This window comes from Sus scrofa, chromosome 12 (genome assembly GCF_000003025.6).
Source record: "Sus scrofa isolate TJ Tabasco breed Duroc chromosome 12, Sscrofa11.1, whole genome shotgun sequence".
NCBI lineage: Eukaryota > Metazoa > Chordata > Mammalia > Artiodactyla > Suidae > Sus > Sus scrofa.
Genome location: NC_010454.4, coordinates 43,007,190 through 43,030,565, shown reverse-complemented (window position 1 = coordinate 43,030,565; position 23,376 = coordinate 43,007,190). Strand labels below are relative to the sequence as shown.

Here is a 23,376-nt window from a genome sequence, read left to right as displayed (position 1 = left end):
ACTTTGGGAATCTATTACTTATAAAAATATGTGTTCTAGTATTTACATACTGAGGTAACATTTATATTGAGAAAAATAGAAACTTGAACTATAACGAAGTATTTATTGAAAAATTTAGCTAATTTGTATATTAGATTCCAGTACTGACTTTCATCATATCTGTGTTAGGATGTCTGTCTAGGTAACGGTTTTATTCCGTTTTGGCTGAGTGCTGTATAGACTTTTGAAAAGACCAATTAAAAAGTGAAAATTTCATTTTATTTGGCGTCAATAAGGAGTTCTTTTATTGAATCCAACGACCTCATTTCAGCTACTTTTTGGAAGGAGATGGGTTATAAGTAGTTTAAATTAGCTAAGTTAAATGAATATAACCACTTCTTTCAGTTCTGCATACAGACTGCTTTAAAAATAGCTACCTTAGAAATGCAAGGCTTGGAGTTCCCGTTGTGGCACAGCAGAAACAATCTGACTAGTATCCATGAGGATCCAGGTTCAGTCCCTGGGCTTGCGCAGTGGGTTAAGGATCCAGCGTTGCCTTGAGCTGTGGTGTAGGTCGCAGATGCAGCTTGGATCCCATGTTGCTGTGACTGTGGTGTAGGTTGGCAGCTGCAGATCTAGCCTAGGAAGCTTTTTACGTGTGGGTGTAGCCCTAAAAAGCAAATAAATAAATACATACATAAATAAAAAGTCTTAAGAACAAGATTACAGGAGTTCCCTGGTGGTGCAGCAGGTTAAGGATCCAGCATTGTTACTGCTGTGGTAAGGGTTCGATTCAGTCCCTTGGCTGAGGAACCTCTGCTTGCCATAGGTGGGGCCAAAAAAAAAATGAAGATTTTAGAGAACTTTAAATTTAAAATAAATGTAGATGCATTTTGTGAATGTATGCTATAGATTGAATGTCTTTTGACCTAATTTTGCATACTAATTTTCTTGATGTAAATACTGAATACATAATTTTCATAACAGGTGATTGGTTTATATTGGTTGGGTTGGTATTAACAAATTAAGTAATGAGTAAATTTAAATAGCATTTGTATTTTGTTTTCTATTACCTAGAACCAACGCAAATCTATAGATTTCTTCGAACTCGAAATCTGATAGCGGTAAGTAAACAACAAAATTCATCAATATTACTTTTTTTCTGGAATTTCACCTATTTAATTTTAATGTTTTAACTTTTTTTATAGCCAATATTTTTGCATAGAACTCTTACTTACATGTCTCATCGAAACTCCAGAACAAACATCAAAAGGTACATTTTATGAATCTTATTTCAAGTTGATGAAACCATGTTAAAATTTTATTTTGAAGTACAATTTCTAATGAAAGATTAAATATGAAAACTGAGGTTAAAGAGTTGTTGAATTGGTTGCAAAATGATTTTTAGTATCATTTTCGTAAATTCCAGTTGATTGCCAGTTTTTTCCTAATATAAATGATTTGGTAGTGAAGTAAATGAAATCGTTTTACTGACTAATGTTTTTACTCTGTGTGCCAATAGTTGTTTTCAAGTTTGTTAGAACCTGAGTATTTAAATATTTACTAAAGGGCCCAGGGGAATTATCTTTTTTGGAGATTTTTTTTCCTGAGGGAACTATCTTTGATACGTAAATTTAACAATTTTTGTTGTTGGTGTGTTTTCTGGGTTTTTGGGTTTTTTGTTGTTGTTGCTGTTTTTGGTCTTTTTGTCTTTTTAGGGCCGCACCCGAGGCATATGGAGATTTCCAGGCTAGGGGTCTAATTGGAGTTGTTGCTGCTGGCCTACACCAGAGGCACAGCAACACCAGATCCGAGCTGCATCTGCGACCTGCACCACAGCTCACGGCAATGCCAGATCCTTAACCCACTGAGCAAGGCCAGGGATCGAACCCACAATCTCATGGTTCTGAGTTGGATTTGTTTCCGCTGCGCCACGATGGGAACTCCATCACAGTTAATTTTTGAGTATTTCTTACATAGTCTAACAATAAAGAATTCACTTCTATGATGATAGGTTCAGAAAGTCTCATTTTATATCTTTGGCGATAGTCTTATTAGAGGGGAAATACTTTTGAAATCAACAGGATGAATGTCCTTAAAAACTTCTTAATCATCTAGTCTTAAAGTGGAGTCTGGAGGTGTCAGAATGCTTATTTTTGCTTTGTAACATTTAACCATATGGAATTATGGAATGCTAGTTTCTTGTTCTGCTTGCATGATTATTGAGCATATCAAGTGAACAACTTTAAATTTAAGGAAAGAACTTCTAAGAATATGGTATTGTTCCAGTCTTGACTTATTAGTAAAACCATTAACCTATTTCAGTAAACTGAAGGTAAACTTCTTTGGAGACTCCTACCAGTTACTATTTAAGCATCATGTTTTATATAGAAAGACATAGTTTAGCTTTGTAGATATATTTAGATGTTTTCTGAAGGATTAAAGTGTTAAAATTATTTGTCTTCTGGTAATCTTTCTGCATCTAGAGAGAGAGACCATTGCATTTAATGGGTGAAACTTGGCAGAGTGCTTAAATAACTAGGAAAAAGGTTATGGATTAGGAAGCAGAATTAAATATGTCAACTCTTTACCTGTCTACTTCATTTTTTGATTTATTCCAAGGATCAAGAATCTTTTTCTGTGAAGGGCCAGATAGTAAATATTTTAGACTTTGTGATCCAGGATCAGAATCGAGGATGTTAGATAGTATATAAGTATTTATACAAAAAGAGAACACATATGTGCACAAATTTTTTATTGATGAAATTCACAGATAGAATGATTGCATACAGTGTTTTATAATATAGGTCTGTTAGTGACAAATGTGGGATTCTTTTTATTTTTGTGGGGTGAGTGGGGGACAACATTTAGCTTAAGTGGAGTTTAGAGTTGGTGTTCTCTACTATCAAATCAATTGCAAATGCTTATCTGTAAAAAAAAAAAAAAAAAAAGTTGGAGTTCCCGCCTGTGTCTCAGTGGTTTACAGACCTGACTAGTGTTGTGAGGATGTGGGTTTGATCCCTGACCTCTCTCAGTGGGTTAAAGATCAAGTGTTGCTGTGAGGTGCAGAATAGGTTGCAGATGTGGCTTGGATCTGGAGTTGCTGTAGCTGTGGCTGCAGCTCCAATTTCACCCCTAGCCTGGGAACTTCCATTTGCCAAGGGTGCGGGGAGGGGGGTAAAAAAGTGTTTAGTTTGTGGACTGTACAAAAACAAACAGCAAACTGATTGGCCCATGTTCCATAATTTGCAGGTCCTTGGTTTACTCTTATAAAACTATTCCTGTTTGATGAAATAGTAAACTTTTTCCTTTAGTATTTTTAATCTGAAGGTCAGTTATCATCTAGAATGCTGCCTGATTTTAATTTAAAAGGGATGAAGTTTTTTTCAAAATTGAGTTAATCCATAAATGGGAGTTTCCCTCGTGGGGCAGCGAAAATGAATCTGACCAGGAACCATGAGGTTGTGGGTTCAATCCCTGGCCTCCCTCAGTGGGTTAAGGATCTGGCATTGCCGTGAGCTGTGGTGTAGGTCGCAAATGCAGCTTGGACCTGGCGTGGCTGTGGCTGTGGTGTAGGCAGGCAGCTGTAGCTGTAGCTCCGATTAGACCCCCAGCCTGGGAACCTCCATGTGCCACGGGTGCAGCCCTCAAAAGACAAAATAAAACAATAAATCCATAAATGGATTAAAATATATACATGTGATACTTAAGTTCATTGTTTTCCCCATCATGTTTATTTATTAGACTATTTGACTCTCTTTGTGGGATGCATTTCTGTTGTCTGCTATTGGGTGGAGGCAATTTTAAAAGCTTGGTAGAAGTAAATTTTCTTTATTATCTTTTAGGTAAAAAAAAATGGTCTTTTGGGACAGTTTTGAAGCAGTTTGCTAGCCAAGAAACATATCTTTCCCATTTGGTTTATTTCCATGTAAAAATGCATTAAAATTCACCTAATTCTTTTGTTGTATGTCTGGCCTATATAAGTCATTAAAACTAATTTTTATATCTTATAACATATATCTTCAATTGAGTGTTTTCCTTTTCAAAGTAGTTGGTGACTTTGGAAGGTGGTGAATTTAACCCAGTGATTGTGGTCTTTGCTTAAAATGTTTTTGGTACTCCTTTTGTACTGTTAACAATAATACTCACTTTTGGGATAAACTTATCATTCCTTTTGAAGTCATATATGCAGATGTAACATTTATTCTGGTATAAATGTTAAACTCGCCTTTTACTTTAGTTGCACTGCATAGAGGTATTCCAGTTCTGTAGGTTGACGATACACTGGCACAGTGGAAATACTGGTGAGAAGGGCATCTTTCATTGAATTCCTTTTACTAGGTTTCATGTAAACTGTTTCTGATTCCCTCAAAAACATTTTCCCGAAATGTCTTAAATTTTATAAATATTCTTCTTTTGGGTGACCTTTTGATAACTATTTCCCTTGTTAAATCTGAGCTACAATAGCAGTACCCTTCTAAAGAACAGAAATACTTGGTGTTGGGAGGTGGGGCTGCTTTTGTATAGTTGTTTATATGGTTTATTTTGTTTTTCCTAAGGAGTGCTGGGTTGCCTTATGATCTTACCTATTTCAAATGGTTGTTAATATTAGCTTTCCTGTGTACAGATCCATAATGTTGGAAGAGATGAACCTTGTGACCTATAATCTCAACTTTTCTTTCTACAGACAGGATTTCTTCCTAATCATTATGTAATAAACATATTCTTAAAAGTTTTCAGTAACTTTACAATCCTCCTCTGTGGTACGTTGCAGTATTTAGACTGGAAAGTTCTTTGTAACTGGCCTAAAAGAACCCTACATTTTCCTTCTTTCTTCTCTCTTATCTGTGGAGATTGAAAATGTATTGCCATCCTTCATAAAGGACTTCCTACTATGCTTTTTGGGATGAAATTTAATATTGAAGTTTTCAGTAACTCTAAGGGTAAAGAGAGAAACTTTTTAAAAAAAGTCTTTTGTTACGGCTATTTATTCACCTGAAGTATAGACAGTATCAGTTCTGCTCTTCCTATCACTATTTTACTGCAGTATATTTACAGTAATACTTCTTTACTGACAGTTTTTATTATAGTAGTTGAGTACAATAGCTATTTTTGAGGAATGAGCATTTTAGTGATTTCTAGTAATTCAAGCTTTATAATTAACGCAGAATACATGAGTCTTTTCCAGGTTTTAAATTTTAAGAGAATATATGAGTATAAATAGCAATATTTGTTTCCAGTTACCCTGTGGGTCTAGTTTCTAGCCTCTGTCTCTAGGACATATGTAATCAACTTAAGAACTAAGGTGAGGTTGGATTTAGAATTCATTCATTCTTAAATTGGTTGGCAGGGATATGGTTATTCTTAATTTACATTTCTATTTCTTAGAAAATTACCTTTTTTCTCGTAGCAAGTTAAAAGCAGAAATTTTTGCTGTAATTTGATGGGAATGCCCTTTAAACTTCAAATTTTTTTCGTATTGATGACAACCGTCTCTTTAAAAAGACATGCTTAGGAGTTCCCTGGTGGCTTGGCAGGTTAAAGATCTGGTACTGTTACTGTCGTGGTATGAGTTTGAGCCCTGGCGCAGAAACTTTGGCATGTCACAGACATGGCCCAAAAAAAACATGTACTTAACCTTAGCCGTTGCTGCTAATCTTGGAGGATGTTTTATTAACCTCATATATATTTTATAGAACATTCATGTTTATCAGATTACTTAATAGAAATGTGAATGTTTCAAAATATACATAATTTGCATTTGTTTGGCTCAGTCCAACAGATACTTGAAGACCTATCAAGTATAAGGCAGTATGCTGAGTACTTTGTGGCTTTTCTTGAGGAAAGCAAATCTCTGCCCTTCAGGAGCTTATACTCTGGTAGCAATAAAATATTTATACAAGTTTCACATTTAGGAGACTAAATGTAAAAATAAATCTGAAACAGTTGTGGTGTTCCCATTGTGGCTCAGCAGGTTAAGAACCCGACTAGTATCCATGAGGATGTGAGTTTAATCCCTGGCCTCTCTCGTGGGTTAAGGATCCAGTGTTGCCACAAGCTGCAGCGTAGGTTGCCGATTCGGCTCAGATCTGGCGTGGCTATGGCCGTGGCCGGCAGCTACAGCTCCAATTCAACCCCTAGCCTGGGAACTTCCATATGCTGCAGGTTTGGCCCTAAGAAGAAAAAAATATATGTATATATAAAACAAGTGCCATAGGTAGGGAGAAGTCACTCTGGTTTGGGAATAATTACCAAAGGTGTCATGGAAAATTAGCATTTGAGATGGGAATTGAAGGCTTGTCTGCTGTATTATAACATACACTGTCTCAATAGTATTCATTGTTACGGCTAATCATCTGTAATTTATCTTATTAAAAATAAAATCAGATTTCCGACTTGCCTATTATAGTGAAAATAAAGTGTAATCTGTTTGTTTTTCCCAGTTGAGAAGTGATTATTTTGTTTATCTGTTTCTTCCAGGAAAACATTTAAAGTTGATGATATGTTATCAAAAGTAGAGAAAATGAAAGGAGAGCAAGAATCTCATAGGTAAGATAACCTATCAGTTTATATTAAGTGCCATACTTGAGGAAAGAGGAAAAAGTGTAGTGATCATTCTCCTAGTGATCACCTCAATATTGTAAGGAGTTAGAACAAACCTTAGAGGTCAGTTGGTCCAAACTCATACACAAATCAGGGATTACTTCTTCTGCAGCATCCCTGGCAGAGAATCTACCCATTTCCAATTTCTTGCATTTTGAACTTAAGTTTCTGTAACTTTTGCAGTTGGTATGAATCCTACCACCTCATCTAAGGAAGGATGGAGACTCATGTTTTGATATAATTAAGTATATGCTAGGTGCTTTGCCAGGTGCTTCACGATATCACATCTAAGTAACCTTCAAATCAGAGAGACTCTCTTTTCTTCCCTCTTGTCCTTCCTCTTAATTACATCCCTCAGACAAAATATTCCTAACTTTATCTTATATTTGAAATATATTTATCACTTGATAGTTTCAGAAACCTGGTCCTTTGGACAGAATCTTCTTACTCTTGTTTTCAACTATGAAATCCAGTACTAATCCCTAAGTATTCTGACTAGCCTCATATCTGCCTAGCCTACAGTATGCTTCCATTCCTAGACACTGTGCTTCTCTTTATTCTCTGATATGTAAAATAAAGTTGAATATTATTCTAAAGAGAAACAGGGACTTGGATGGTATTTGTTTATTCATTGACTACTTTTAGGGAGAATATAGAACTAAAAACACTAGACTTTTTTTTAAAAAATGGAATTGGATAAATTTTCACATGGATATTTTTCTCTTTAAATTTTAAATCATGTCTTACTAATTTAGATAGGCTGTACACTGACTTGATCCTTTTATTGATTCTCATTTTTGTGACTGATGGAAGATGCCATTTTTGCCATTGCTTTTAAGTTTGGCTTTTCAATTAGGTTATTTTGTTATTTGAATGTTTTTTAATCATATTTTAAAAATTTTATATATCTTGTGATCTTGTAGGACTGAAGTGTAATTTATGTTTCCTTATCTAGGCAATTTTGACTTGTAAGTAAGCTTTGATAGTCCATTCTTGAAGCTGAGATCCCAGATCTTTACCTAATCTATTACTATTCAAGGAATACCCTACAATATAGGTATATATAGACTAAGAACATTCCCAGTGCATGCACTCTCTAATTTTTGCTTGAATTTCAGATCGTTGTTTGTTCACCTACCCAGGACAGAGCTCTTGGGATTATCAGGGTTTTATTAAAGTATAAGCTGTGGCCTGAGCCTGCTCTGACATCCCCACTTCTTTTTTCCTAAACACCTTAATAATTTGCCCTCAGGGCTTTCAGAGCTCATGTGAAAAAGAAGAATGAACTAAGAAGAAGAAAACTTGACCCTTTTCTTCATCTTCCCCATCAAGGTTCTACCTTCATCACTGCTAAACCCCACTTACTACTATCTCATTGGCTTTGATAAATACTACAGAACTTCCCTTAGGGCCTGTGTTGTGAGGAAGATTGATAATACTGGTTAGTTTTCTTTGAATAACCTAATAATTATGTTCATTTTGACCCAGTGGATTCAATAGCTGGGCCATTACTATATCAGGAGTGTTATTAATCAACTCACAGAAACATCAGAGGGTTGCATAGAACTCCTGCTTGTAATTTTGAAAAGCAACTTTTTCATTCTTTAGGATACAGCTTGGACCAGTGGGTTGATCATTTCAAGCGCCCCAAGATTTTTTTTTTTTAACAGACCTAACTCTGTGTTGGAGCTCACCATACTTAATACCTAGTAAGGCACATTAAGCCCAGGAGGTATTAAATTACTGTGCTAGGTGTTTCAACTCAGACCTGCCCCTGCCCCAGCTCTTTATGAATGTCTCATTGTTGCTCCCAGAGTCACTAAAATTAATTGGGAAATTGCTTCATTTTAAGTTTACCCCCAAGGCCCTATATTATTAAATTCCTTCATTGTGTTTCTCATCTCAAATTAGGCAAAATCCAGTTGTTCAACTAAACTTATCACACAGGATTGTAAGAAGTTCCCTAGATACCAGTATATAATGCCAGCACTATAAAACATTGCTTGTAAAATCTATGGTCAAATTCTCTTAAGAGAATAAAATAAATCTTTGTTCTAGGACATTCTTTGGTAGAAGTTAAAATCTTAAATCATAGAAAAAGTTATCTCCATCTATATTTTTATTCTATACTATCTCAAACATGGAAATATTGTTCCATTTAATTGGATCCTGTATTCATTGAAAGCTAGTCTTGAAGTCTTCCACTGGATCTCATGTTCTTTCAGTACTTAAACAATTTTAGTATCTCCACTCTCAAACCCAATGTATTTCATTCTCCAAAGTTTCTGGAGAATATCAAGGTACCTAAACATACTATAGTGCTACAGCCCAAAGGTTAGAACAGTCAACCACCCAACCTGTTTATAACAGTTGTAGTGACTTGTAAAAATCAGATTCCTGGCATTATCTGTACAAAGTAAAATTAGTGTTCTGGGATCTTTTTTGTATTTTATAGTGGCAGAATTTTATTAGGGAAAGGAGTTGATAGAAAAAAGAAACTTGTGACATTTCATGGTTTTCATTTCTTTAAGTTGTCAGTTCAGTGACAGACCAGAATTGCATTTGTAATCTTAAAATTCAATGATAATGCCCACCATCTATGAAGATTGTTTCTTTTCTTGAACATTGGCTTCTGGAAACTCCATCACATTTTAGAAATTCATTGTGCTCACATCTCTGGTCTCCAAGTTTTTCCTAATGATTTTCCTCATGTTTTTGGTGTGGTTTTGTATATTTAAAATAATTTTATTTTCTTTTTAGAATGTCTGATACAATGCCTCATGTTCTTTCCTTTCCATCTTTTGCTCCTGGCATGCCAATTTGTTGTGAATTTTGCATTTATTTCGAGTTTTGACCAAGCACCATGGTTTGTTGGAATAGATCTCTGGTCTTTCTGTGTTTTCCATCCTAGCAGGATCCCAGGGGTCTCTTTGGGCAGTTAATCCTACCAGTTTGGGAATTCTTTCGTCATAAATCCTGACTTCTAAGTGCATCCCCACTGACTGAAAGGTAGCATGAAAAGATTTCCAAATTGGAATTGCTTCCAGAGGTATTTACTGTGGTCAGGTTAGAAGCACTTTTCACTTAATCATTTTCCATTCCTGGTCTACTGTTAGTAGATGGAGAAATACCCTCCAAAGGTAACTAAACTAGAACATCTACTAAGGATATTTTCAAGCCTTTGTTTTTAGTAGGCTAGTAAGGTAAAGTGCCTTTCATCACTTTTTGTTATTATAACCTAAACTTGTGTGTTAGTAATCTTCCTTTTCTTACCATCTCTTTGTATTTTAACAAAGTCTGGATGTTGTTTTTTTTCCGGGATTCCCATTTCTTTAATGTACCACGTCCCAAACGCTGTACTAAGTCCTAGGGGATATAATGATGTGCAAAACAGATGAAAATCTTGCCTGTATGGAACTTCTTGGCATTTAGGAAAAAAACAATTGTATAATAAAATTATAAAATATGTGCTAGAAAAGTATACATAGGGAAACTGTGTATAAAGCATGAGAATCAGTACTTGTTTGAGATGTTGAATTTGGAAATAGTGATGTTCAATGAAGGCTTCCCTACAGAAATGAGCTGAGATTTGAAAAAGATAAATAAATACAGGAGTAAAATGGGGAGAGAGGCTGAGCAGTTAAATGATTATAGATAAAGGCATATAGAATATCATTTGAGGCTGGAGTAGCTGACTAGAGAGAGTAGAGAGAGTCTCAAGCAGATGGCCATGGCCAAATAATGCAGAGCCTCTCATGTGTTAACATGGTCTTGGGAGTTCCCTGGTCTAGTGGTTAGGATTTGGTGTGCTCACTGCTGCAGCCTAGGTTTAAGCCCTGGTCTGGGAACTGAGATCCCACATCAAGCTGCTACATGCCTCGACCAAAAAAAGCAGTGTTGGTCTTTATCCTAAGAAAGCCATAAATTATTTTATTTATTTATTTTTATGGTTACATCTGTGACATATGGAAGTTCCTGAGTCAGGGACTGAATCTGAGCCACAGCTGCAACCCAGGCCGCAGCTGTGGCAATACCAGATCCTTTAACCCACTGTACCAGGCTGGGGATCTAACCCACACCTTCACAGTCACCCTAGCCACTGCAGTCAGATTCTTAACCCACTGCGCCACAGCAGGAACTCCACCATAAATAATTTTAAATAAATACATTGCATTCATAGTGTTTCCCTAGCCTTTTTTTTTTTTTTGTAGATGTAGCTGTATTTTTAAAACTTTAAGCTGCTTCTTGATTGTCTTTTCCACTATAATAAGATCTGATTTGTCTTCCTCCCCTTTCTTTCTCTTTTTTTATAGTGATTTTTACTTTTTCTATTATAGCTGATTTTTACAGTGTTTCTTTCTTTTTTTCTTTTTAAACAATTGTCTTGATTGTAAGTATTGAAGTTGTTCTCAAATCAGCATCTTTTCATTCTTTTTTCAGAACTTGGGCCATAAGTTTCTTTTTTTTTTTAATTTTTTATTGTAGTTGATTTACAGTGTCCTGTCAATTTCTGTTGTACAGCAAAGTGACCTGCTTTTATATACATTCTTTTTCTCATGGTATCTTCTATCATGTTCTATCACAAGTGATTGGTATAGTTCCCTGTGCTATACAGCAGGACCTCATTACTTACCTGTTCTAAATGTAATGGTTTGCATCTACTAACCCCAAACTCCCCGTCCATCTCACTCCCTCCCCCTTCCCCTTGGCAACCACAAGTCTGTTCTCTATGTCCATGAGTTCATTTCTGTTCTGTAGATAGGTTCATTTGTGCCATATTTTAGAGTCCACATATAAATGATATCGTATGGTATTTGTCTTTCTCTTTCTGACTTACGTAACTTAGTATGAGTACCTCCAGTTCCATCCATGTTACTGCAAATGGCATTATTTTGTTATTTTTTTATGGCTGAGTAGTACATAAGTTTCCTTGTGCATTCCTGTTCCTGAAGGTGCCTTATCACTGAACATATAAGTATTTAAATAGAAATTTTTAAAATGTTCCCTCTTGTATATAATCTTTGGGTTTACAATAGTTTCTTTATGTTTTGTTTGTAATACTTCTGGAAGGTGATTCATTTATATGTAATAGATTCCCACCCCTCACTCAACTTTATCTTCTCACACAAAGTATTCCCGTTCTTAAGTCTGAACCTTGAAAGAGACAGTGGATCCCCAAATAATGGGCTTGATGCAGTCACCATTTCCTCAGCTTTATACATGATAGCATTAAATGTAACAGTGTAGATGGCAAATAGCTTATCATCCAGCTTGTCCTGTCCTGAGATGAGAGAGCCATGATCCTAGAAATGAAGCCTTAACACCTGCCCCTAGCAGATTAATGTGTACAAAGCAGAGCCACTAATCTTTGTCTATTTCCTGCATAAAAATGTCAGTCCTGTGTGGGATGTGGCTATTCTTAAAATTTGGAGTTTCCTACCTGAATCTCATCTCAATATTAGTCCCTTATGAATTTAAACTTACTCAGTCTTACTCTGTAGACTCTTAGAATTGTCAGATACTTGTGCTTGGAATCTTACCTCCAAATTTCAAATTCCCCCCTCTGGTTTCCTACTGCCATATTGCTTGCTTCCTAAGAAGAAATAGACAAGGAACACATCATAAAGATTAGCCAATTCCTTACCTGATATTTTATCCTGATCATCTAAGCTAAATTCTGTGCTGCGGAAAACTAAATAGGCCTGACCAGTCCTACATGTTTCTTTCTTTCCTTCTTCTGATCCAGCTTAACCAATTAAGATGTGGATATAGTAGCCACAAGACAGGGAAGAGAAGAAATAAGAAAAGGAAAGACAACTCTTTTTTCCTTGGACTAAGCCACCCATGGAAGGGATCAACTAGGCCTCATTGTTACGTTTTATTCTAGGTGCATATCAAGAGAGGGAGAAGGAAGGGAAGTTGTGCAAAACAAATCATATTTCCAAAGTTATTTTTTAAGTTGGTTAATTGAAATTTGGAATTCTTTTTCTCAAACAATGTTATAGTAATGGCTGAATGTGCTTGCCATCTCATTTAACTTAAAATGTCCAGTTTGTTTGTTTGTTTGTTTATTGTCTTTTTGCCATTTCTTGGGCTGCTCCCATGGCCTATGGAGATTCCCAGGCTAGGGATCTAATTGGAGCTGTAGCCACCAGCCTATGCCAGAGACATAGCTACACCAAAGTTCACGGCAACGCTGGATCCTTAACCCACTGAGCAAGGGCAGGGATCGAACCCGCACCCTCCTGGTTCCTAGTCAGATTCGTTAACCACTGAGCCATGATGGGAACTCCATAATGGCCACTTTAAAACTGTCTCAAACCATCCTATGGTGAAGGACCTTTTTGTTTCTAATTTTCAATCTTTTGTAGGTGGATACTTTTGTAAATATAATGATCGCATACTTAGATGTTACGGCAATGTTAAATTTCTATAAAAGTGGTTAAAGTCTTATTCCTAATTTCTTGCCTTGTTGTGGAATGATAACAGTTTCCCCAATGACTTCAGTTTGCAGATCCTGGTTTTGTTTGTTTCTTTGTTTTTTTGTCTTTTTGCTATTTCTTGGGCCGCTCCTGTGGCATATGGAGGTTCCCAGGCTAGGGGTCTAATCGGAGCTGTAGCCACCGGCCTACGCCAGAGCCACAACAACGCAGGATCCGAGCCTCGTCTGTGACCTACACTATAGCTCACAGCAACGCCAGATCATTAACCTACTGAGCAAGGCCTCATGGTTCCTAGTCGAATTCGTTAAGCACTGAGCCACGACGGGAACTCCTGCACATCATGTTTTGAGTAACACTAATTTAAAATACTTTCTGGGGTAGATCAGTGCATGGTATATCTGTCATCTCACAGTTGGAGCTTAAAATCACAGTTCCTGTAAAAACAGTGTAAATATTGTTAGTACTGTAGTATAATGGGTCCTGATCCCTAACCTTAAAAATCTTATTATTCTAGGGAGGACATCATTATCCTCATGAAAAGCATCTGTTGAGTGCCTTTCTATAAGAAGCTACTAGGTGCTAGGGACACTGATGTAAGATGTCAAAAGAGAATGGAACTATATTCAGTTTCCTGGGATAGACCATGATGGGAAGTAATATTTTAAAAACGTATATAAATGTATGACGGAGTCACTTTGCTGTACAGCAGAAATTGAAGCAACATTGTGAATCAACTATATATATATATATATTTAAAAAAGAATGTGTATGAACAAAATTTTGACAAAAAAGTGGTAAATGCAAGTGCTTATAAAGGAAATGAAGCTCTGAGGTGGCTAGCGATGGTGTCTTTGTGGAAGAGGGAAAGAATTTTTGATGCATTCTTTAGGATTTTATACAAGCCTCACAGAAAGATCATCTCAGTTTATAGATATCAGGTCACACCTAATAACTGGAGCCAGAATTCAAACTTGGATTTTCTTTATCATTCTGTTCTACTTTCCTATTTAAGGCTTTAGTGGAGATAAAAAGAAATAGGGGTCATATTATAGACAGTGGTTAGTTGGAGACCCACTAGAAAATTTGGGGAAAGGAATGATTCATATGAAATACTGTTTTAAGAAAATTAAACTGGGAGTTCCCATCGTGGCCCAGTAGTTAACAAATCCGACTAGGAGCCATGAGGTTGCGAGTTTGATCCCTGGCCTTGCTCAGTGGGTTAAGGATCTGGCGTTGCCGTGAGCTGTGGTGTAGGTTGCAGACATGGCTTGGATCCCACATTGTTGTGGCTCTGGCGTAGGCTGGCGGCTACAGCTCTGATTGGACCCCTAGCCTGGAAACCTCCATTATGCCAAGGGTGCAGCCCTAGAAAAGACAAAAAAAGAAAAAAAAGAAAATTAAACTGGCCTAGTATGTAGGCCAGTAACTGAACCAACTAAATAGGATAGACTGGTTATGACTAATGGATTTTCTTCTAACATGTGGAAACTGTAGAATATTTGTCTCTTTCTTTCAGTTTTTTGGAGTTTCACTAATTCTGCATTGTAATGTTATATTTATGGAACAACTTTCATAGGAAAATGCTGGTTATCTTTTAGTAAAATGGCATGTAAATTTTTTAGACGGTAGATACACTTTTTAAAAATCAACTTTGGGCATAATTAACATTCAGTAAAATACACCCACCTAAGTATTTATGTTGAGTTTTGATGAATGTATACATTTTTCATTAACCATAGTCCCAGTCAAGATATAGAACATTTTAAATGGATAAGCAATGAGGTCCTGCTGTGTAGTATAGGGAACCATATCCAGTCTCTTGGGATAGACCATGATGGAAGATAATATGAGAAAAAGAATGTATATAGATGTTTGACTGGGTCACTGTGCTGTACAGTAGGAATTGACACAATACTGTAAACCAACTATACTCTTAATTTTAAAAATTTGTAAAAAAAAATTAAGATACAGAACATTTTCATCACCTTGAAAAAGTCCGAGCTCCTTTACAGTTGATCCCCTTGATGTACTTTTGGGGGGGGGGTATTTTTTTGAGGTTTGGTTTTTTTTTTTTTTTAATTACAGGTAGTCAAATTCACTCTTTTTGTTGTATAGTTCTGATGCATACAGTCTCGTAACAACTGCTATAATCAAGATTAAAAACCTCGGAGTTCCTGTTATGGCCCAGCGGAAACAAATCTGACTAGCATTCATGAGGATTCGGGTTCGATCCCTAGCCTCACTCAGTGGGTCTGGGATCTGGCGTTGCTCTGAGCTGTGGTGTAGGTTGCAGACATGGCTTGGACCTTGTGTTGCTCTGGCTATGGAGTAGGCTGGCAGCTGTAGCTCCGATTTGATTCCCAGCCTGGGAACTTCTGTATGCTGTGGGTGCGGCCCTAAAAAACAACCAAAGAACCTCTACAGATTCCCTCATACCCCTTTTATAGTAAGCCCTCCCCATCCCCAATCCTGGTGTGTTTTAAAAATGTATCTGGGAGTTCCCTGGTGGCCTAGTGGTTAAAGAATCTAGTGTTCTCACTGCTGTGGCTGGGGTCACTGCTGTGGCGCAGGTTCAGTCCCTGGCTTGAGAACTTCTGTATGCCACAGGCACAGTCCCATCCACCTTACCCACCCCCTAAAAAAGTGTATCTGATTCATGTCCAGAAAGTGATACACATGAATTACTTGTTTTCAAGAATGCCATTTTATACCATTTTAATTTTCTTGATACTTAAATTAATAGTTGTTATATTTAATTTTCCCTTTATGTTCTCCAGCTCTGCTTGGACCCTTAAACTTCTATTCCTCCATAGTCATTTTGTTCTCTACTGATAGCCTAGGATACTTTTCTTAGGACTGTTCTAGAAATGCCCTTTGAGACCCACACCCTATAGTTTGTGGGTGTTTTTTGTTTCTGTTTTTGTTTTTGGCTGTGCCCACAGCACACAGAATTTTGCAGGCTGGGGATCAAACCCACACCACAGCAGTGACAACTCTGGATCCTTAACCACTAGGCTACTAGGGAACTCCATTTTGTTTTTGTTTTTTTATTATGCATTTTTATAGATTATTTCACTAAGAAGATAGAGGCATCCTCACAACTGTTGAAATATCTCATTTACTCTTACTTCTCGAAGAAAAAGAGGAGACCTGGGCAAAGTTACAAAGCTAACCTCTTTATAATATGTCCTCATTTGCAGTCATTACTTGCTCCTTAATGCTCTCTTGCCTCAAAGTCTTTATATAACTCTTCTCCCTCTGATTACAAGAATGCATAGATTGTCACCATCATTTTAAAAAAAAAAAAACCATACTCTTTATTGATCCTTATTGCCCTTTAACTATATTTTCTTTGATTCTTTACACTGATAAATTTCTTGAATAAGGGACCACTACTGCTTACCCTTTCCAACATCTGTTCTCTATAGCCTTTGTAATCTGGTGTCGGTATCACACAGCAAAAACTATGTTCTGAAAAGTTAGGAATGGTTCCTGATCAAGAAATAGATTGCTCTTTTCCAGTTTAAAGGTTCTCCAAGTCTCTTCATGGTTTTTTTTTTGTTTTTTGGGGGTTTTTTTTGTTTGTCTTTTTTTTGTATTTCTATCCCATCTTAATAGCATTTTCATTGTTAGTAGATACTTTTCAAAACAAAAATATCACTATAATTTATACTTCCTTTTCATTGCTTCTAAAACTAAACATGAAAATGACATGTTGAAACAGTAAATTACAAATCTAGAGTAGATTTGTGATTGTATATTTCACCCCAGTTGAAATAGAAAGTGAGGTTGTTAGGAGGTTGAAATTCTGTATCTTGAAAATATTCAGATGGAAAAAGAAGTTTATGGAAGTTTGCATGGATTCAGCTACCCTTATGAAAATTTATTTTTGAGGGAGTGGGAGAGGAAACTTGTCCCCATCTTGTAGGTAGGACATTAAAACAGTAAATTATCTTACCTTTTATTTTGTGGTCTATTTTTTCTTCCTCTTTCATGTTTTTGTTTTCATTTCTTTGTGTGTGTTTTTTGTCATTCTTTTTAATGTGTATAGATGCACTATTTTGGATGTCATACTTAACAGGGAAAACATGGGCTTGAGTAGAGTTAAGAATTAGCCAAATATTTATAAGTTAGCTAAAGTAGCTTTGATTTCAATATTATATTTTAATGTTTAGGTTATTTTTAATTTAGAGCATTAAAGTGATAACAGTTTTTTGTTTGTTCTTTCAGCTTGTCAGCTCATCTGCAGCTTACATTTACTGGTTTCTTCCACAAAAATGGTATGTACTTAAAAGTAAACATATTGGCATTCTAACAACAAAACATTTTTGTGAATATAAAAAAAAATACATATGTAAATTTATAAAATTATATTTAAGGGAAAGGTATTGATTCTGATAGTTTAATTTCTCTTTAGTGGATTTTAACCATTTAAGTTAACTGTTTTATGTGGTCAGTGACAGGACGTGGAGAATGTAACTTGCAACTCATTAAACTTTAAAAGTAGTAGATCCTGGAGTCCCCGTTGTGGCTCAGCGGTAACGAACCCAACTAGTATCCATGAGGATACACGTTTGATCCCTGGCCCCACTTTATAGGTTAAGGATCTGGCGTTGCCATGAGCTGTGATGTAGGTCACAGATGTGGTTCGAATCTGGCATGGCTGTGGCATAGTCCGGCACCTGCAACTCTTATTCCACCCCTAGCCTGGGAACTTGCATAGCCGTGGGTTTGGCCCTAAAAAGACAAAAAAAATTTTTTTAATAAAATTAGTAGTTCTTAAATTTTAGTGTGTAGAGAAACATGTTGGCAGATTGTTTGAAATACATATACTTGGACCCTACAAGGATTCAGATCTGTAGGGTTTTGGTGGACCTTAGGAGTCTGCATTTAATAAGGTGTACCAAGGTAATTCAGAAGTGAGTTGTCTGAGGAACAAGTTTTAAGAAACTATCGTAAAAGCTTTTAGATGAGTTCCCATTGTGGCTCAGTGGTAGCAAACCTGAATAGTATCCAGGAGGACACAAGTTTGTTCCCTAGGCCCCCTCAGTGGGTTAAGGATCCTGCCTTGCTGTGAGCTGTGGTGTAGGTCACAGATGCAACTCAGATCTGGTGTTGCTGTGGCTGTGGTGTATGTAGGCTGGCAGCTGCAGCTTTGATTCGACCCCTAGCCCGGCAACTTCCAAATGCCACAGGTGCTGCCCTAAGAAACGAGAGAGAGCTTTTAAAAATTGTAGGTAGGAAAAAAAAAAAAAAAGAGTTCCCGTCGTGGCGCAGTGGTTAACGAATCCGACTAGGAACCATGAGGTTGCGGGTTCGGTCTCTGCCCTTGCTCAGTGGGTTGGCGATCCGGCGTTGCCGTGAGCTGTGGTGTAGGTTGCAGACGCGGCTCGGATCCCGTGTTGCTGTGGCTCTGGCGTAGGCCGGTGGCTACAGCTCCAATTCGACCCCTAGCCTGGGAACCTCCATATGCCGCGGGAGCGGCCCAAGAAATAGCAACAACAACAACAACAACAACAGACAAAAGACAAAAAGACAAAAAAAAAAAAAAAAAAATTGTAGGTAGGGGAGTTCCTGTTGTGGCGCAGTGGTTAACGAATTCGACTAGGAGCCATGAGGTTGCGGGTTCGATCCCTGCTCTTGCTCAGTGGGTTAAGGATCCGGTGTTGCCGTGAGCTGTGGTGTAGGTTGCAGACGCGGCTCGGATCCCGAGTTGCTGTGGCTCTGGCGTAGGCCGGTGGCTACAGCTCCAATTCGACCCCTAGCCTGGGAACCTCCATATGCCGCAGGAGCGGCCCAAGAAATAGCAACAACAACAACAAAGACAAAAAAAAAAAAAAAGACCAAAAAAAAAAAAAAATTGTAGGTAGGGAGTTCCCATTGTGGCTCAGCCATAACAAACGCAACTTGTATCGATAAGGACATGGGTTTGATCCCTGGACTCACTCATTGGGTTAAGAAACCGGCTTTGCTGCATAGGCCAGCAGCTGCAGCTCCAATTCAATCCCTAGACTGGAAACTTCCATACACCACTGTGTGACCCTAAAAAAATAAATAAAAATTGTTGGAAGACCTTATACATAATAATATTGTACTCATTCTCTGGTCTTCTTACTGCTTTCTTGTTGTCCATTTAAGTTTTAAGTAGATTTTTAAGTTGTTAAACTAATCAGTTATCTGTGGGGTCATTCCTGAAGGTACATGTTAGCTTCATCTGGCTCATATCTTAATAGATGAAATTTTGGCTCTTATCTCTAAACCATACCTTTTAGGGCTCTATCTATTGCTATTTTAAAAAGTTATATAACCCAGCTCAGAGCCATCATCTTTCCAAAGTTCATAAGTAGAAAAATAATGGGAAAGTCTTTTAATAAAATGAAATTTCTTAGATTTTGTCATTTTTCATTTCCAGTGTTTTTAGAACTTGAACTTATAAAGACTAATGATGAGAATTTTAAATAACTATCTTCGAATCTGGAATAGGTGAAGAGTTTTCTGAGTAGAACCATTTCTGCAGAAACATTTTGAGTAGTTTTTAAAATACAGTAACAAAACAAAACATCAATTGCTACTAATGGGATTTATCAGTGTTAGATATTATACAGAGAAAATTATGTAGTCTTAAATGTTACTTCATTAAAAGAAGTGAAAACATATTGAGTGAAGTTTCAGTTGATTTCAAAATGAATAAAATGTCTCTAGGCTTGTCCGTCCACCTTAAATTTGTATGTGTAAACTTGATCATGCAGTGGAATAAACCTTTATAAGAAAGAAGTCAAGTTGTCATCTTTAGTATTGTTTAGTAAGAAACAAAGTTTAGTAATAAAACAGATGGTTATATTAGAATAGTTTGAAAACTAGTCGGGTTTTTAATAAAAGAAATTTGAAGTCTGGTCATATTTGTATTAGCAACTGATGTAACTTCTAGTTTTGCCTTAAATCTGGTCCATTTTTTTAATGTAGAAATAACCTGAGCAGTGTTTTCATGTTTTTTTTTTCCCTTAAATCATTTATAATTATTTTGTAGGGTTCTTATTTCTAGTCATTCATCATACTTGGTATTCTGTGGTACTTAGAAAGTATATGGAGGCCTAACACTTTAGAAGCTTATAATTTGAATTTTACAGATTTGTTAGCCCTAGTTCTCAGGGACTTCTATAAAACATAAATTATCATTGAAATTGATGATGGATGTTAATTGAATAATATTTACTAATTAATATTAAATAATACTTGATTACAAATTGAATTTACTTGAATTAATTAGCTGAAATTAGTTGGAACATGATGCAATAGACTTTTCCTGTCTACATGACAAAAAAGCTCAAAAATTGCTCAAATTCAATTAAAGTTTTTTTCCTTGATATTACTGAAGTAAATGGGGAAGTAAATTCTGTCTATACTTCTATTTCCAGAAAATAAGTTTCCATTATAACTTTGAAATTAGTGGAAGTTGGAAAGAAGCAGATATATTGCCTCTATTGTCTATTCAAGGCATATTTGCAGTTTTTTTAAAAAGAATATTTTTAAAACACCAGGATAGAAAGGCAACCTCAGGATCTCACACATCTGTAGTTCCCATCATGGCTCAGTGGAAATGAATCTGACTAGCATCCATGAGGACACAGGTTTGATTCCCTGGCCTCACTCGGTGAGTTAAAAGGATTGGGCGTTGCCATGAGCTGTGGTGTAGGTTGCAGACTGGTTCGGATCCTTTTCTGCTGTGGCTGTGGTATAGGCTAGTGGCTACAGCTTAAAAGACAAAAAAAAAAAAAAAATCCCTAAAATCTCATTATGTTTTCTTTTTCTTTCTTTCTTTCTTTTTTTTTTTGGCTTTTGTCTTTTTAGGGCTGCACCCATGGCATATGGGGGTTCCCAGGCTAGGGGTCTAATCGGAGCTGTAGCCGCCAACCTAAGCCAGAGCCACAGCAATGCCAGATTCAAGCCATGTCTGCGACCTTCACCACAGCTCACTGCAGCACCGATCCTTAACCCACTGAGCGAGGCCAGGGATCAAACCTGCAACCTCATGGTTCCTAGTCAGATTCGTTTCTGCTGTGCCACGAAGGGAACTCCTCTTTCATTTGTTTTTGTTCGTTTGTTTATTACTCAAATGAATTGATCACATCTGTAGTTGTATAATGATCATAACAATCCAGTTTCACAGAATTTCCATTCCATAACCCAAGCACATCCCCCCACCCCCTGAACTGTCTCCTTTGAAAACCATAAGTTTTTCAATGTCTGTGAGTCAGCATCTGTTCTGCAAAGAAGTTCCGTCTGTCCTTTTTTCAGATTCCACATGTCAGTGAAAGCATTTGATGTTGGTGTCTCATTGTATGGCTGACTTCACTTAGTATGATAATTTCTAGGTCCATCCATGTTGCTAAAAATGCTGGTATTTTGTTCATTTTAATGGCTGAGTAATATTCCCTTGTGTATATGTACCACATCTTCTTGATCCACTCCTCTGTCAATGGACATTTAGGTTGTTTCCATGTCTTGGCTATTGTAAATAGTGCTGCAATGAACATGTGTCTTTGCGAGTTGTGGTTTTCTCTGGATAGATGCCTAGGAGTGGGATTGCTGGATCAAATGGTAGTTCTATTTTTAGTTTCCTGAGGAATCTCCATACTGTTTTCCACAGTGTGATTGCACCAATTTACAATCCCACCAACAGTGTGCTAGGGTTCCTTTTTCTCCACCCCCTCTCCAGCACTTACTGTTTGTAGACTTTTTGATGATAGCCATTCTGGCTGGTGTAAGGTGGCACCTCATCATGGTTTTGATTTGCATTTCTCTAATAATGAGTGACGCTGAACATCTTTTCATGTGTTTTTTGGCCATCTGTATGTCTTCTTTGGAGAACTGTCTGTTTAGATCTTCTGCCCATTTTTGGATAGGGTTGTTTGTGTTTTTTTTGTATGGAGCTGCAGAAGGTGTTTATAAATTTTGGAGATTAATCCCTTGTCAGTTGAATCACTTGCAAAGATTTTCTCCCATTCAGTGGGTTGTCTTTTCGTTTTGTTTACGGTTTCCTTTGCTGTGCAGCTCTTTTTTTTTTTTTTTTTTTTTTGTCTTTTTGCCATTTCTTGGGCCGCTCCCGCAGCATATGGAGGTTCCCGGGCTAGGGGTCCAATCGGAGCTGTAGCTGCCAGCCTACGCCAGAGCCACAGCAACACGGGATCCAAGCTGCGTCTGCGACCTACACCACAGCTCATGGCAACACTGGATCCTTAATCCACTGAGCAAGTGCAGGGATCGAACCCGTAACCTCATGGTTCCTAGTTGGATTCGTTAACCACTGTGCCACGATGGGAACTCCAGCTCTTTTGTTTTTAAATGAAGGCTTTAGTTAAGCAATTACTGCTTAGAATGAATATGCAAAGATTATTAGGGTACTATTTTCATGGTATTGTTCAGAGAGTATTTTTGGTATTACATTTTAGACATTGGGTTATTTTTTCACTTATTAAATTATTTTTATCCTAGATACAACTTTCAAGAGACTGATTCAAATGTATTTTATGGGGTTTTTTTGGTTGTTGTTTGCTTTTTAGGGTCACACCCACGACATATGGAAGTTCCCAGGCTAGGGGTCTAATCAGACCTATAGCTGCCTTCCACCAGCCACAGGCAACCTCCATATGCCTCAGGAAGTGGCCCTAGAAAAGGCAAAAAGACAAAGAAAAGAAAAAGAAACAAAAAAAAAACTTGGGAGTTCCCGTCATGGCGCAGTGGTTAACGAATCCGACTAGGAACCATGAGGTTGCGGGTTCGGTCCCTGCCCTTGCTCAGTGGGTTAACGATCCGGCGTTGCCGTGAGCTGTGGTGTAGGTTGCAGACGCGGCTCGGATCCCACATTGCTGTGGCTCTGGCGTAGGCTAGTGGCTATAGCTCCAATTCGACCCCTAGCCTGGGAACCTCCATATGCCGTGGGAGCGGCCCAAAGAAATAGCAAAAAGACAAAAAAAGAAAAAAAAGAAAAAGAAAAAATTTTGTGGGGGTGTGTGCGTCTTTGTCTTTTTCTTTTCAGGGCCGCACCCACAGCATATGGAGGTTCCCGGGCTAGGGGTCTAATTGGAGCTGTAGCCGCTGGCCTACACCAGAGCCACAGCAACACGGGATTCAAGCTGCATCTGTGACCAACACCACAGCTCACGGCAATGCTGGATCCTTAACCCACTGAGCAAGGCCAGGGATCAAACCCGCAACCTCACAGTTCCTAATCAGATTAGTTAACCACTGAGCCACGATGGGAATGCCAGAAAAAATGTTTAATGTTCGTTTTATGTGTTAACCTCTCCTGAACTATTTCATTTGTACTTTCTAAGAAAAGAAGCTTTAAGTG

General features: G+C 37.4%; 1 protein-coding gene across 3 annotated transcripts in view; it reads left to right on the top strand.

The window, feature by feature from the left end:
• The window catches only part of SUZ12 (SUZ12 polycomb repressive complex 2 subunit), a 49,075-nt gene that overhangs the window by 2,106 nt on the left and 23,593 nt on the right, over nucleotides 1-23,376 (top strand). For 2 of the 3 annotated variants that reach the window (XM_003131745.5, XM_005669069.3), the window contains 4 exons: nucleotides 1,057-1,103; nucleotides 1,188-1,252; nucleotides 6,460-6,528; nucleotides 17,256-17,305. In XM_003131745.5, the coding sequence (XP_003131793.1) occupies nucleotides 1,057-1,103; nucleotides 1,188-1,252; nucleotides 6,460-6,528; nucleotides 17,256-17,305 (231 nt within the window). The remainder of the gene's footprint in view (nucleotides 1-1,056; nucleotides 1,104-1,187; nucleotides 1,253-6,459; nucleotides 6,529-17,255; nucleotides 17,306-23,376) is intronic. The other variant, XM_005669065.3, reaches the window with a different exon arrangement.